At 41.8% G+C, this 15,343-nt stretch overlaps 1 protein-coding gene across 6 annotated transcripts in view; it reads left to right on the forward strand.

Moving 5' to 3' along the window:
• NUP153 (nucleoporin 153) overlaps window positions 1–15,343 on the forward strand; it is an 88,040-nt gene that overhangs the window by 62,121 nt on the left and 10,576 nt on the right. For all 6 annotated transcript variants that reach the window (XM_040460536.1, XM_040460537.1, XM_040460535.1 and 3 more), the window contains 4 exons: window positions 2,823–2,948; window positions 5,948–6,577; window positions 10,694–10,888; window positions 14,186–15,070. In XM_040460536.1, the coding sequence (XP_040316470.1) occupies window positions 2,823–2,948; window positions 5,948–6,577; window positions 10,694–10,888; window positions 14,186–15,070 (1,836 nt within the window). The remainder of the gene's footprint in view (window positions 1–2,822; window positions 2,949–5,947; window positions 6,578–10,693; window positions 10,889–14,185; window positions 15,071–15,343) is intronic.

Genomic DNA, 15,343 nt, shown 5'->3' on the forward strand with positions numbered 1-15,343 from the left:
GTAGAAGTCATGATTAATTACTTTGTGGCAGGTGCTAATTTTTCCACTATCTTTTTCCAGCAGTTTGAATACACTTCAGGGTATCCTTAAAATTTACTTTAAAAAATTACTAAAAGCAGTGCCATTTTTATTCTAAAGGAGGATAGACTATGACAAAGTGATACAATTGTATGTTTTGTTTTGACACAGTAAAACGTAGTGGGTACAGTGTTTTGTTTCTTGTATGTTTTTGTTACTGTGGTGACATTCATGTGAGATAAAATTAATCATTTGAAAGGGAACATATTCAGTGGTGTTCAGTACATTCGTGGTGTGCAACTACCACAGCCTGTCTAGTTCTAGAACATTCCTATCACCCCCTACAAAGGAAACCTGTACCTATTAAATAACAGTCATTCCGCATTTCTTCTCCCCCACCTCCTATCAACTACGAGTCTGTGTTTTGTTTGTATGTATGTACCTATTCTGGAATCCTACCATGTGATTTTTGCATCTAGCTTCCTTTACTTGTTTTCAGGGTTCATCTGTGTTACAGTATTTATCAGTACTTCACTCTTTTTTCTTTGTAAAATTTATTTATTTACTTACTTTTTATTCGAAGTAGGCTCCATGCCCAATATGGGGCTTGAACTCAAGACCCTGAGTTTAAGAGTCATATGCTCTACTTACCGAGCCAGCCGGGCACCCTAGAATTTCATTCCTTTTATGGCTGAGTGAAGTTCCATTGTATGGATATATCATAGTTCTATTCATCCATTGATGGACTTTTGGACTGTTGCCAGCTTTTGGCTATTGTGCATAGTGCTGGTATGAAAATTCAGGTACACGTATTTATTTGGATAGTGGTTTCAGTGCTCTGGGGTATATACCTAGAAATGGAGTTGGTGGTCAAATGGCAGTTCTATGTGTAACTTTTTGAGGAACCACAGAACTGTTTTTCTCAGCCACTGGTTCCTTGCACATTGCCACTAGCAGTGTATGAGGATTCTAATTTCTCCACATTCTCACCATGTGTACTTTTCACTTTGTGTTGGTAGCCATCTTAGTGGGTGTGAAGTGATGCTTCTTTTTGGTTTCGATTTACATTTCTCTAATGGCTAATGGTGCATAATGGAGCATATTTTCATGTGCTAGTTGGCCCTTTATCTTCTTGGGAGAAATGTCCATTCAAGTCCTTTGCCCATTTTTAAGTTGGTTTGTCTTTTTGTTGCTGAGATGTTAGCAGTTTTATGTAGTCTGGATATTAGATCCTTAAGATACATGATTTGCAAATAATTTCTCCCGTTCCGTAGATTGTCTTTACACTTTCTTGGTAATGTCCTTCGATTCACAAAGGTTTTCAATTGTGGCGAAGTTCAGATTTTTTTCTTGTGCTTTTGATATCATATCTGAGAATCTATTGCCAAATCCATGGTCATGAACATGTATCTCCTGGATTTTCTTCTGAGAATTTTATGGTTTTAGTTCTCATGTTTAGATCATTGATCCATTTTGTATTAATTTTTGTTTATGGCGTGAGGTAGAGGTAGGTAGGATTTTTTTTGAAACTTCTCTACTCCTTTTAAAATTGGCAAACATTGGGGCGCCTGGGTGGCGCAGTCGGTTAAGCGTCCGACTTCAGCCAGGTCACGATCTCGCGGTCCGTGAGTTCGAGCCCCGCGTCGGGCTCTGGGCTGATGGCTCGGAGCCTGGAGCCTGTTTCCGATTCTGTGTCTCCCTCTCTCTCTGCCCCTCCCCCGTTCATGCTCTGTCTCTCTCTGTCCCAAAAATAAATAAACGTTGAAAAAAAAATTAAAAAAATAAAATAAAATTGGCAAACACTGAAGAAAAACCTTGCTTGTATTTTATTATGGAAAACTTGAAACATTTTCGGAAGTAGTAGACTGAATTTCCATGTACTGTTTACCCAGCTTCGACACTTCCCATTTTTTGGCCAGTCTTGTTTCTCTTTCTCTCCTTTCCCCTTCCTTCTCACGCACAGAAACACACCTATCAGGTTATATTGAAACAGTTCCACACATATTTCAGCTGTAAACAGAAACTTTCCCCCTTAAAAATAGAACCACAAAGCCATTATCATACTGAAAACATAGATTTCTTATTTTAAGTCTAAGGGTATATTTATTTTGGAAAATTTAGGAAACATAAAAAGTAGAAGCAGTAAGTAAAAAGTCACTCAACACTGGCAGCCACCATTACTCTTGTATCATTCACAATCTTCTGGGCTTTTTAACTCGTCTTTACCTATAACTGTGCTTTTGAGAATGTTTTGTGGCCACATAGTAATCTATCATGTCGGTATTCTGTAATTGACAGACTCAGTCCCTTATTGAGCATTTATCATCCAGATTTTCAATATTATAACTGAAGGATATTTTTAATCATAGGATCAATTTCTAGAAATGAAATAACTGCTCAGTTGAGTATTTATTTGAAAGTTTGGTTCAATCAGTACTGTAAATTGCTGTGTAGTCAGATGCATATTTCTTGTAGTTTGGGAGCTTGCTCCAGGTGCCATAACCTCTCCAGTGTTTGAGTTTGATTGTTTTGATTACCAGTTAATTTATTGGGTAACAATTATAGTTCATACTTTTTGCCTTTTTGGAGGAGAAAAATGTACAGTGTATAGTATGGGAAATATTATCTTTGCTTTCTTGTACTAGCAAATTAACCTTGTATTTTTAAGTAAATTTGTCCATTATCTTTGAATTACAGTGACTTTCATGATGTTTTAGAAGTTGATCCAAATTGGCTTTGAAAGCTCTCTTTAACACATTTAACTTGATCCGGTGCTTCTTCTTGACATAGTATCTTTTCTACAGCTCAAGATACCAATGCAGTGAATAGTACAAGCTGTAAGAAGCAGCCAGATGAAGATTGTGAGGGTCCTTTTAGACCTGCAAAAACCCTGAAAGAAGGAAGTGTCCTAGATGTTCTCAAAAGCCCTGGTAAGATAAGAGCTGCCTTTGACATACTCTAAAATCTTCATTACAGATTTGTGGTCCTATTTTAATGTCATGTGTGGCATAAATTGGGAAATTGACTTGAACGTAGATGTAGTTAGATGCAATTCTTCTGGAGTAAATATCTTAGAAACTCTACTTGTTTAGAATTCAAAGACTGTCCTAAAATGACATCTCTTAAGGAGGTGAGGATAGCAGGAGAAAGAGGCAAGTGTAGAAGGGAAAATGAATTGCCTTTTAATAGAGATAGGCCAATATGGAATACAAGTAAATAAACCTGATGATATACCTGCACATATCTTTCTCTGATGAGATGCTGACCTGCCTTGTTCTCAGATTACTGCCCAGTTGTGATCGTCTTATAACAAGACCAAACAGAAAGATAACATTGGATGATTCGAACATACATATATGTAAGGGACAGTACTCACTTGAAACAAGAATTGAAAGCTAGTAATAAATAACTTGAAGGCAATGAATAGAAGTCATCAAATAGGAAAAAGTTTTCAATTTGAAAAACAGGATAGATACAATTCCGATTGTGACGTGTACTATAGGAATGTATAAATGTTCATAAGGTGATCTAGTCACTCAGAGAAAATTTAGATTTACCTAGCAGATAGATGTGCTCATGTATAATTGAGTAAGAATTTCCAGATAAGAATGGCTTCTGCAGCCAGATTTAGGTCTCTCTGGTCTAGCTTTCTCGTTTTATAGATGAGTACACTGCCTACAAGGGTCCCAGCAATTTAGACGATTTGACACCATTGGGGCAGAGCTCCAGGGCGCCTGTGCTAGTTAACTGAGTGGTAGATATGCATCAAATTCATATGCTCTATCTTCAGATAAGTTATACTTTGCATTCATGATGCCCACTCCTCCTCCCCTTTAATTTTCTTTAAATAGCAAGAATTTGGAGTCCTGTGTTCTTTTGAGAGAAATTAGAAAAACTTGAAAAGGGGGAAGGAAAATAAGTCTCTAAAATCTTGAGATGATTACTGTTAAAATGATGCCAACCTTAGTGACTCAAATTAATCATTAACAAAACAGTCCATTTTAGACTACTGGGAGTAAGTGAAGTATATGGGTTTTGCCTTTATGCTAAAACTAGCTCTAGGTTGGATTAATTGTAGCACTGGAAAATCTCAAAATCTTTTATATCTTCTTACCCTCCACTTTTCTTTTCGTTTGGTGCCATGAGCTGGAAAAACAGGTCACTGAGTTTATTGGCATGTGTAAAACAAAGGTTAATTGGTCCAAAGTAAAGGATTGGAAGGTCATTCCCGTGGACACAAGTTGGAGTGAATCGATTCGGTTCAATGACAGCAGTTCCGGTAGTGCGGAGACTTTTTCAGTTCCTGTTATTCCATGGTTCTGTGCAAATACCTTAATTGTCTGAGTACACCTTTAGTGGTTACCAAAAGGGGACCCTTGCAGTGTGAAAGGTTCTGTGATTATGTTGGAGAACTGTTGGAGGCAGTTTGTCTGCGTTAGTGGTTGGTGACTTTCCATGGGCAGGTCTTTGAGTAGCATGAGCTCATGCTCCTCGAGGGTGGGCTGGGTCTTCATTTCTGTAATTTCTAGACCTTGCCAGATGGTTTGGTTCTTCTCTGTTGGAATTTACATCGTGTTTCTCATTGAACTGTTACCATTTTAAAGTCCTGTATGAACTTAGTATAATTGAGACCAGTCCTTACAACTCCGTTGTACTTTGGAGGGACGTCTGTCTAATATGCATGCCTACTCAGCTCAGCTGCGTGCACTGAAAGTAGAGGATACCACAACAGTGGGTTATAAGTGGGCAGAATTCAAAGATTATCGATGTTGAAGACATTTGGCATAGCCAGGAGAACACCTGAAGGAAAAAATAGATGCGGGAGGAAGGCTGTGAATATACTGCAGATCTGTATTGCAGCAAGAGTGTAGCAAAACCTAGATGCCCGAGGGGTGTGTCAGTAAATTACTACAGATCAAAGCCTCAAATTAGATATTGGTTGAATTATAGTAAGTAGAAATTCCTAGAGGAAGAAGGTGATACACTATAAACAATACATCTTTTGTAGGATTTTAACTAGGTCTGAGTGTCACTTACTGATTATGTGATTAATAAAAACTGCTGGGACACCTGGGTGGCTCAGTTGGTTAAACATCCGACTCTTGATTTCAGCGCAGGTTATGATCCCAGGGTTGTGGGTTCGAGCCTTGCATCAGGCCTTTGTGGTGATGATGCGGAACCTGCTTGGTATTCTCTCTCTCTGCCCCTACCCAATTCCTGCTCTCTCTCTCAAAATAAATAAACTTAAAAAAACAAATGGAAAACAAAACAAAACAAACAAAACGGCTGCTGGGGCACCTGGGTGGCTCAGTCACTTGAACGTCTGACTTTGGCTCAGGTCATGATCTCACGGTTTGTGGGTTTGAACCCTGCATCTGACTCTGCTGACAGCTGGGGGCCTGGAGCCTCCTTTAGGTTTTGTGTCTCCCTCCTCTCTGCCCCTCCTCTGCTCATGCTCTGTCTCTGTCTCTGTCTCTCAAAAATGAATACATGTTGGGGTGCCTGGGTGGCTCAGTAGGTTGAGGATCCGACTCTTGGTTTCGGCTCAGGTCATGATCTCATGGTTCGTGAGTTCAAGCCCCACATCGGGCTCCACGCTGACAGCATGGAGCCTGCCTGGGATTCTCTCTTTCCCTCTTTCTCTGCCCCTCCTCTGCTTTCTCTGTCTCTCAAAATAAAGAAACTTAAAAAAAAAATTTTTTTTTTAATGAATAAGTGTTAAAAAATTTTTTTAAATATTGCTTAGGTGAAAAACAACTCTACTTTTAAGTAGCTCATGTTGGGATTTAGGAACTCTGCAAATAAATGTGTGTAAATACATGTTCTCCCAGTAATAGCATTTCAGTTAATGTTCTGATTAGAGAGCTTCTCTCTGTGTCTCCCTGTCTCTCTTTTTTCTTTTTAACTTACACTCTTTTCCCTATTACAGGTTTCACATCCCCAAAGGCAGATTCTCTTGCTGCTCAGCCTACTACCACAAGCCCAGTAGTTTATACAAGACCAGCAATAAGTAGTTTTTCTTCTGGGGGAGTTGGATTTGGAGAAAGTGTAAAATCTGGGTCACCTGGATCGTCGTCGTGGCAGTGTGATACTTGTCTGCTCCAGAACAAAGCTACAGACGGCAAGTGCATAGCCTGTCAGGCAACAAAATTGCCAGCAAAAGATACTGCTAAACAAACTGGAATCGGAGCACCAAGCAAAAGTGACAAGTCAACTCTCTCTACATCAGGGACGGGTTTTGGAGACAGATTTAAACCAGCAGTCGGGACCTGGGATTGTGACACCTGTTTAGTGCAAAACAAACCCGAAGCGATGAAATGCGTAGCTTGTGAGACACCGAAACCCGGAACTGGTGTGAAGCGAGTCCTTACGCTGCCAGTGGCTGCGGCGAGCGCTGTGCCCGTGGCCGCCGCACCTCCCACCTGCACTGTGACCACGGGCGCCGTAGGATTCGCAGATAAATTTAAAAGGCCCCTGGGATCTTGGGAGTGTCCAGTATGCTGTGTTTCTAATAATGGAGAAGACAGTAAATGTGTGTCCTGTGTGTCTGAGAAGCCAGGTACGTGTATGGCTGTTTGAGATCATTTTGTTGGTTATTTTAGTAGAACACTTACACTTCTCTGCTAAGAACAGCCTTAATATTTTTAATGTTTCAGGATGAGCATTTCCTCCTACATCTTAATTTTTCTAAGCTGTCTGAGGCAAAATGACTTACCTGGGACTGGATCTGTGTGTTCTCTCAGGATAGCCCAGTGTATACTTATACCTCTTTTTTATGTACACTTTATCAGAAACTTTGCTTTTCATGATCGTTTTCAAAGCTGACGAATACAGATGCTGAAGGGACTTAGAAGGGGCAGTCTTTCTCCACCGTTATCCAGAACAAAATGTCACTTTGTCTCTTTTCCTTGAAGTGCAAGTGAGGATGACAGATGGTCATTCCCAGAGAAGGTTTCACTAAGCGGTAGGAAGTCTTGCCCTTTGAAACAGCTGTGGCTGAATATTAATGCGGAGACCTATACCTGTATGCCAGCTGCCAGAGGTGTTGCAAGGATAGTCAATTACTGAGTCACTAATGAAAACATTCTAACCTGACAGCAAGAAGAAGGGAGTTAGGCTTGAGTTTTTCCTGTTTCTCTGTTCAAATTTGAAAAAGTTACTGAAGAGTCCCATCTGGAAATGACTCTTTAATATTTTTGTAATCTCATATAATTATTTGGTACCGATGTATAGTAACATGGGTATTAAATAAAAACTGTTATGGATATCCTGGGAATTACACTTCCTTTTTTATTGCATTATTCATGGATGTGTAGTCTTCTGTCTGCAGTGGAGAGCTCCGGGTTTGTTAGCCTATACCCCATGTTTGAACACAAGAGGTGAGCCGTATCTCTAATTCTTACTGGACATCTCCAGAGGAGTAAGATTTCAGAGGCTTCGTTCTGAAATAACTTTCTCCTTCCAGCTGGCATACCTCTTCCTCCTCTTAAAACAAAAACAAAAACAAAAACAAAAACAGGCCCTTGATCATGCAAGAAACCAAAATTAATTGAGTTGATTGGGAGAATAAAACTGAGTTAGGAAGTAAATTGTTACTCACAAATAAAGAAAGCTCATATATTTATTACATAAATCGGACATCATCCCGTCAATGATGAACCATCATTTTAAGCAGAGGAGTGATGTAGTTAAATTTGTATTTTTGACACATTGCCTGGTGGCTTTTTGGAGGGTCGATTTGAAGGCATTAAAATTTGGAGACCAGAGGACAGATGGGAGGTTGTAGCGGTAATACATACAGGCCCAGAAAACAGTGATATGTGCTGGTGCGGTCAGGTTGGGCGTAGAATACGGCGTAGCTGAAGACATGGTGATTTGAAGCTGTGCAGCCCATGCTCACATATACGTGAGGACTCGGGATGTACCGTAACGGATACTCGGGGCTGGAAACACAAATATGAGAGTCATCAGGCTACAGTTTTCAAATAAGCCATGGGAGCAGAGGCGACGGAAAGTGAGGGAGGGAGGGGGTAGAGGAGATGGCCTAAACCTGTGCTCCGCCATCTTAAGGGAGTGGCAGGAACAAAGCTTTGGAATGGTTCATTTTAAAGGAGGAACCAGTGAGGAAAACCAAAACCTACTTGGCACCGGTTGCTTTGCAGCAGGATGGATTGCAGGGAACGAGAGCAGAGGTCTCAGTGAGAAGGCTGTTGTTCAAACAAGAGGTGAGGGCCGCTTGGCATAGAGCGGCGGTGGTGGGCTCAGCAGAAGGGGATGAGATAGATAGAAACGTGTGAGGCAGGAGGAGACGTGAGCCACGCTAACCAGGTAGAGGGTGGCCCTACAGCTGAGAAGGGGACCGCAGGTACAGGTCAGGAAACCGTCCGAGTAGATGAGACTCAAGAGGAGGACAGCGGACCAAAGATGGAACTTCTGAGAGTGGTTTTATTGGCAAGGTGGAAGACAGCATAGCGGTGGAACAGAGACCAGTGGCTGGGAGGGGCGACAGTCAGAGAACATGTGGAAACGGGAGGCGCCAGATGGATGGCTCTGCTCCTAACACACAGGCTTCTTGATCGCTTTGTGGAGCCACCTTCCCATGCCCCCCCCCGCCCCCCACCCCGTGCTCCCTACAAACTTCCAGTTCTGTCTCAGAATTGAAATGTCACGTCTGTGAATCCGTTCTGCTGCCCCTTAGTCACTTCCTTCCTTCTTCATGTATCACTTTCCTTTTTGGTGATGGGATTACTGTGTGTGTGTGTTTACTTGCCCCCTTCTTAGACCGTTAGCACTTTTAGAAGGTAAGCAGCATTTCAGTTGTCTTTATGTCCTTAGAACCTTAATAAATGTCTGTTAAATACTAATGCCATGAACACAGTAGGTGGTGGTGAGTCGAAATGCAAAGTGGATGATAGAACACTTCTGTGCAAAACTGATCATTTCAAAGGCAGAGACCTGTGCTTTGAAATCTTAAAATTAGTGTGGTCTGTGGCCGTGTATTTTATGTGTTAGGATATTATTGCCTGTGATTTATATCTTATGTATGTATGTATGTATGTATGTGTGTATATGTATACACATATATATATAAATGTGAAAATTTTTTTAATGTTTATTTTTGAGACAGTGTGAGCGAGGGGAGGCACAGAGAGAGAGGGAGATACAGGATCCAGAGTCTGCTCCAGGCTCTGTGCTGACAGCTCAGAGGCTCGAACTCACCAACTGAGAAATCATGACCTGAGTTGAACTCAGATGTTTAATCTACTGAGCCACCCAGGTGCCTCTTATATGTTCGTTTAAAATGTTGTGCTGTTTGAAGAAATCTGACAAAAATTCCTTTTTTTTTTTCTATTTTTTTAAAAATTTATATCCAAGTTAGTTAGCATATAGTGCAATAATGCTTTGAGGAGTAGAATCCAGTGATTCATCCCCTGCATATAACACCCAGTGCTCATCCCAACAAGTGTCCTCCTTAATGTCCCTGCCTATTTAGCCCATCCCCCTACCCACAACTACTCCAGCAACCCTCAGTTTGTTCTCCGTATTTAAGAGTCTCTTATGTTTGTCTCCCTCCCTGTTTTTATCTTGTTTTGTTTCCCTGCCCTTATGTTCATCTGCTTTGTATCTTAAATTCCACATATGAGTGAAGTCATATATTTGTCTTACTGCCTAATTTCGCTTAGCATAATACACTCTAGTTCCATCCACATTATTGTAGATGGCAAGATTTCATTCTTTTTGATTGCCGAGTGTATGTGTATACACACACACACACACACACACACACACACACACACACCCCACATCTTTATCCATTCATCTGTCAATGGACATTTGGGCTTTTTCCATACTTTGGCTATTGTTTGACAAATATTCTTAAGGACATTTTATTTTTTTGACTTTAAAAAAATTTTTTTTTACTGCTTATTTTTGAGAGAGAGAGAGAGATAGAGAGTAGAGTGCAAGTGGGAGAGGAGCAGAGAGAGAGGGAGACACAGAATCCGAAGCAGGCTCCAGGCTCTGAGCTGTCAGCACAGAGCCCGATGCAGGGCTTGAACCCACAAACTATGAGATCATGACTTGAGCCAAAGTCAAACACTTAATTGACTGAGCCCCCTGGGAGCTCCAAGAACATTTTAGTTTTTTAGGTTCTGATTTGTGGTCCTGATAATTTTTTTTAAACCATGGTTATTCAGACCTCAGATTAAGAAGAGAGCTGTCACTAGGCCGGGTGAGCGTAAGCTGCTTGTTTATAAGATTAAAAGAAATCTGAGATGTCTGTACTGTTTTTAGCAATGTGAAGTTTATATTTCTGGCATTTTATCTGTCTTAATAGGAAACACTAATTGAACACTTAGACTTAGTGGTGTCTTTTTTTTTTAATTTTTTTTTTTTTTTTAACGTTTATTTATTTTTGAGACAGAGACAGAGCATGAACGGGGGAGGGGCAGAGAGAGAGGGAGACACAGAATCAGAAGCAGGCTCCAGGCTCTGAGCCATCAGCCCAGAGCCCGACGCGGGGCTCGAACCCACGGACCGCGAGATCGTGACCTGAGCTGAAGTCGGACGCTTAACCGACGGAGCCACCCAGGCGCCCCAGTGGTGTCTTAAGATATTGACATAACATGACATAACATGGACTGGAAGTTTTATGTGTTTCCTCACTTTTTTTTAGGAAGTTCAGTACCTGCTTCAAGTAGCAGCACCGTCCCTGCCTCTCTGTCTTCTGGAAGCTGCCTTGGGTTAGACAAGTTCAAGAAACCAGAGGGAAGCTGGGACTGTGAAGTGTGCCTAGTGCAAAATAAAGCCGACTCTACCAAATGCATAGCATGCGAAAGTGCAAAGCCAGGCACAAAGTCTGAGTTCAAAGGTAAGGCCTGGGTGAAGTGCCTCCTTGTATCATCATTTTATTTTATTTATTAACGTTTATTTATTTTTAAGAAGAGAGAGACAGAGCATGAGCAGGGGAGGAGAGAGAGGGAGACACAGAATCTGAAACAGGCTCCAGGCTCTGAGCTGTCCGCACAGAGCCTGATGCGGGGCTCGAACTCAGAGACCGTGAGATCATGACCTGAGCTGAAGTCGGATGCTCAAGTGACTGAGCCGCCCAGGCACCCCTCGTATCGTCATTTTAAAGTGAAATATTTGCAAACAGCTTTAGTTTAAAAATTGTTCCTTCTCTTGTTGAAAATGCATGTAAAATAAGGTGTTGTTTTGGACATTTTGACCTCACATCTGTGTCTGAGTTAATGTAAAGTTAGATTATTAGACTGGCCAGCAGTGAGGTATCTTCTCTGCAGCTGGGTGAGGAACTTCTCTCTTGTGTAGTTGAATCTGAGAGAGTTTCAGTTGCTTGTTTTTCATTGTTAACCTGTTTGGCATCTAGATGAATTTCCTCTTATCTGGGAATTTACACCCCTAGAGCCTTATTGTAAGTACTCTGGATGTGGGATTTGGTTTCCCAGGGTATGTCCCAGAAAAAGAGCTCTCTTTATATTTTGTTCTGTAAATATAAAGGAGGAACCTCTAAAAATAATTTATGCTAAGACTGTCTATGGAGGTCAAATTTTTCGTCTTCGTAGTCATTAATGATTTATTTCATACTTCACATGAGGTACATTTCAGTCAAAATCTTGATAAAAGCTGGGAAAGAGAAGAGATTTTAGATCTGAAGGAACAGTCAGGGAGAGGGGAGAAAGAGTTTAATCTGTAAGGGAATAGGCCTCGAAGGTTAGTCTGTGAGGGCATGAAAAAAGAATGCCAAGCTTTATCTGCTCGGAACAATTCTGTGGACTAGTGGCTTTCAAACTTTTTAACTGGAAACCAATCATTAAACTTTTACATTGTGACCCCCTCTCATGCACAGGGTGTTTGTATGATTGAAAAGAAGTTTTACAAGTCAATTCTTACTCTTTAGTATGTTTAAGTTACCCTGTTTCTCTTCTTTTTTCACTTAGAAGAAAATTACTGGTTATAACCCATAAAATTGCAGGACAGTGAGTCACAACTGGTTTGAAAAACACTGCATTTGGGTGTGGTAGAAGATCCCTACTTTCCAGCCCACTTGAGGTCGTTAACCTCGTGGTCCTTTTCCCATGTTCTCTACCTGCAGCACAGTAATCAGCTTCCCTTTAAATCTGTCCCTTTGAGGCAGAGGTGATAATGAGTTGTCTTCAGCACCTTCATCTTTAACTTCCTGTCTAAAGAAGTATCGCTTAAGGTATTTAGAGACCTTGTGGATAGGCCGCTCTCTCCTGAGATTCTGATAATTTTCAGTTACGTTTCTTAGCAAAAGAAGGGAATGTATCATCATTAAAGAGGGGAAGGTCTACAGGTCTGAGGGCTTGTAAAGTTTGGCTGTCATTGGTCTTATTTATACGTGGGTAAGCAGAATGAGGGGTAAATATCTTGGCACACGAATTGTATCTGTTTTGAGCTCATCAGTCAAGTACTGCGTTTCTAGTTTACTCAGCTACAAAAAAGCATTATGAAACCAAGACTTTGATCTTGTCAATATAGTGTGAGCTTCTGCTTATGCAGTTCTTCTGGTTCTTTGATGCTGAAGTCTTTTTAAAAATTTTTGATTAGTAGCCCATTTACAAGATTTCAAACTCCAGTTACGACAGGATTCACAGAGAAAAGTTTATCTCTTGTCCCCATTGGTTCATTTTCCATCCTTCCTCCCCTACCAACAGTAATAACTGTGGTTAGTTCCTTACAACTTTTCCATAGTTTGTTTATGCACATGATAAGCAAATTCTATATATTTTTATTTCTGTCTGTTTTAGAAAATGTAGATCATACTGCCTTTCTGCCCCCTTGATTTTATCACAGATTAGCTTGGACACACCTTTGTTCTTTATTCTTCATTTATAGATGCTGGGATTGCATATGGCATTTTATGTGTCTTTGAGTTTCTTTAAAAAAATTTTTTTTTTTCAACGTTTATTTATTTTTGTGACAGAGAGAGACAGAGCATGAACGGGCAAGGGGCAGAGAGAGAGGGAGACACAGAATCGGAAACAGGCTCCAGGCTCTGAGCCATCAGCCCAGAGCCCGACGCGGGGCTCGAACTCACGGACCGCGAGATCGTGACCTGGCTGAAGTCGGACGCTTACCCGACTGCCCCACCCAGGCGCCCCGAGTTTCTTTAAAATAAAGACTTATTTAACAGAAGACCATGGGGGAGGGAAAGGGGGGGAAGTTACAGATAGGGAGGCAAACCATAAGAGATTCTTAAATACTGAGAACAAAGTGAGGGTTGATGGGAGCTGGGGGAGAGGGGAAAGTGGGTGATGGGCACTGAGGAGGGCACCTGTTGGGATGAGCACTGGATATTGTATGGAAACCAATTCGACGATAAATTTTATTCTATAAAAAAAATAATAAAGACTTAGGATGTAAGGTGATCTGGCTGTGACATCTGTCACTCCGAGTGATCTCCAGGGTTGATTTGGCCCATGTGGCTGGCTAGGCTGGTGTCCCGTTCCTCCCTCACGGCTCCATGTGGGTTCCCTCCCGAAGCTGTGCACTGGGCCCAAGAGGATAACCTTGCATGACAGAGGGGGACTGACTGTTGCTCAGGCAGAAGTGTAGAAGTAGCTGCACTCCCCTCCTAGAACCTCCAGACAAGCTCTCCAGGAGAGCTCCCTGCAGAATGTAGGGTAGTCAAGCTTCCAAGACTCCAGGCACATCCAGATGAGGTGCCGCGTGTGGCTGTCTGCCTTTCTTAAGGAAGTAAATGAATAAATAAAATTAAAAAAAAAAAAAAAAAGACGTAGCCCTAGAATTGCTGGGTCAGAAGATACATGTGTTTGGAAATTTTGGTAAATATTGACAGTTGCCTTCCACAAATTTCATGCTATTTTACACATCCACCTGTAATCTATAAAGTGTCTCTTTTTCCTAGACCCCTTGCCATTACTGTCTTACCAAATTTATGTGATCTCTGCCAGTGTCCCAGGTGATAAGTGGCATGTCAGTGTGGTTGTGGGGATTGAGGTGTGATTCGTACGCTGAGTACTGGGCAACTAGTTGGCGTTCACTGCCACTTCCTCACTCTTCACCATAGGCCTTTTCGAAGTTATTCCTGTGTCTCTCTTTCTGTTTCAGGTGTACATTTTGTTTGAGAGGATAGCATTAATTCGGTGTCTTTTATATTTTGAAGGCTTTGGCACGTCTTCCCCGTCTCCGAACCCAGCTGCCTCATCCTTCAAATTTGGTCTCCCGTCATCGTCTTCTGGGCCTTCTCAGACTTTAACAAGCACTGGAGATTTTAAATTTGGAGAGCAGGGAGGCTTCAAAATAGGTGTGTCTTCAGATTCTGAGTCTCCAAACTCCATGAGTGAAGGCTTTAAATTTTCAAAACCAATAGGAGATTTTAAGTTTGGAGTTTCGTCCGAGTCCAAGCCTGAAGAAGCTAAAAAGGACAACAAGAACGATAATGGTTTTAAGTTCGGACTCTCTTCGGGTTTAAGCAATACGGCATCGTTAGCTCCGTTTCAGTTTGGGGTGTCTAATCTTGGGCAGCAAGAGAAGAAAGAGGAGCTCCCTAAATCTTCATCTACAGGCTTTAGTTTTGGTACAGGTGTCATTAACCCGGCACCTGCTGTTGCCGTCACCGGGGTGACCGCTGAGAACAAGAGCAGCTTCAGCTTTGGAGCCATAGGAGCCAAGAGCGTTTCGGTGGCTCCGTTCACAGGGAAGACGTCAGAAGCAAACAAAGAAGACACGCCCGCCACCAAGGGAGGGTTCACTTTTGGTGGCACGGAGCCTGCCCCCGTGCCGTCTGCCTCTTTGTTCGTTTTGGGAAGGACAGAAGAGAAACAGCAAGAGCCGGTCACTTCTACTTCTCTGGTGTTTGGGAAGAAAGCGGACAGTGAGGAGCCGAAGTGTCAGCCAGTGTTTTCCTTTGGGAATTCAGAGCAAACCAAAGATGAGAGTTCTGCAAAGGCCACCTTTAGTTTCAGTGTGGCAAAACCATCTGAGAAGGAATCGGAACAGCCTACGAAGGCCGCGTTCGCATTTGGGTCTCAAACCAATACCACGACTGGTAAGTATTAAACACTTTTCTTTCCTTCTTCTTTTTTTTTTTTTTTTTACAAGGCACCTCTGGTATCTGGACAAATGCAGCAGGTCAGGGAATGGTTTACACTGGACATAGTTGAGAGAGACCAATAAAGACTCTCTGGGAAGGAGCCTAGGATTTGCAGTGTTCACTGCTCCAAACCCTTATGATGCAATGCTGTTACCTGCAGATCTGATTCTGAGAAATACACCGCTGATGGAGAGCCCCCAGCATTTCCCATCTGTCCATGTTTCTCCC

This window comes from Herpailurus yagouaroundi, unplaced genomic scaffold (assembly GCF_014898765.1).
Source record: "Herpailurus yagouaroundi ecotype Mexico unplaced genomic scaffold, PumYag 250, whole genome shotgun sequence".
Lineage (NCBI taxonomy): Eukaryota > Metazoa > Chordata > Mammalia > Carnivora > Felidae > Herpailurus > Herpailurus yagouaroundi.